At 56.6% G+C, this 779-nt stretch overlaps 1 protein-coding gene across 1 annotated transcript in view; it reads right to left on the minus strand.

Moving 5' to 3' along the window:
- The window catches only part of SMG5 (SMG5 nonsense mediated mRNA decay factor), a gene marked incomplete at both ends in the record, with an annotated part of 6,743 nt that extends 6,324 nt beyond the window's left edge, over nt 1-419 (minus strand). The window contains one exon of the mRNA XM_010154243.1: nt 294-419. Coding sequence (XP_010152545.1) covers nt 294-419 — 126 coding nt within the window. The remainder of the gene's footprint in view (nt 1-293) is intronic.
- Between the last annotated feature and the right edge of the window lie 360 nt (nt 420-779).

Consider the following 779-nt stretch of genomic DNA (forward strand, 5'->3'; position numbering starts at 1 on the left):
TTAACTTCCACCAATATGCCTCAACCCTCCCCAACAGCCACCAGCTCCGGGGGAGGGAGAAAATCCCTCACCACCAAACCCTACACCCAACCAGTGTTTAGCTTTTCTCCTGAAATTATGATCTGAGAGATCAAGAACGGGATCTAGCCTGGGGCTCTCCAAATTCTGGGAAGAGCCACTGCCTCGAATGAGCCACCTACCGTTCCCGCTCCCCAGAAAGACACTGCTCTCAACCCCGCACCGGCCCCACAGACCCCCAGCCTGTACCCCTCTCCCTTTCTTTTCCCTCCTACCGTTTCTTGCTCGGAGACAGCTTCCTGGTTTCACACTTCTTCAGCTGGTGATACATCTTGGCTGCTTTGTCGTACAGCCGCTTCAGGTTGCCGTAGGCACCTTCAAAGGACACTTCCGACTGGATACTGAGGTACCAAACCAGAACACGTCAAAAGCTACTTTGCCACAGGGTTGCTCACAGTTTGTGGATTTTAATTCACTAGAAAGTTATTGGGGTGTCTGAGCACGAAGACAGGCGCCCAGTGCTCTGGTTTGAACACGCTGGGCCACTTAACTCCCTCCCGTGTCTGCGCACCCCACGCCAAGCTGCACCGCGGCTCCACCCGCGCCGCTCACACACCTTTTCAAAGGCGAGCCTCAAGGTCACCGCATCCCACCCACCTCGCTACGCTGCGTGCCTCGCTCCCCGTCAGACCTGCTCTCGAGCACAGGCAGAGGGTCCCAGACAGCACCCTGCCCCCCACTCCAACCTCATGGAGTTCAAC

This window comes from Eurypyga helias, unplaced genomic scaffold (assembly GCF_000690775.1).
Source record: "Eurypyga helias isolate BGI_N326 unplaced genomic scaffold, ASM69077v1 scaffold43946, whole genome shotgun sequence".
NCBI classification, from domain to species: domain Eukaryota; kingdom Metazoa; phylum Chordata; class Aves; order Eurypygiformes; family Eurypygidae; genus Eurypyga; species Eurypyga helias.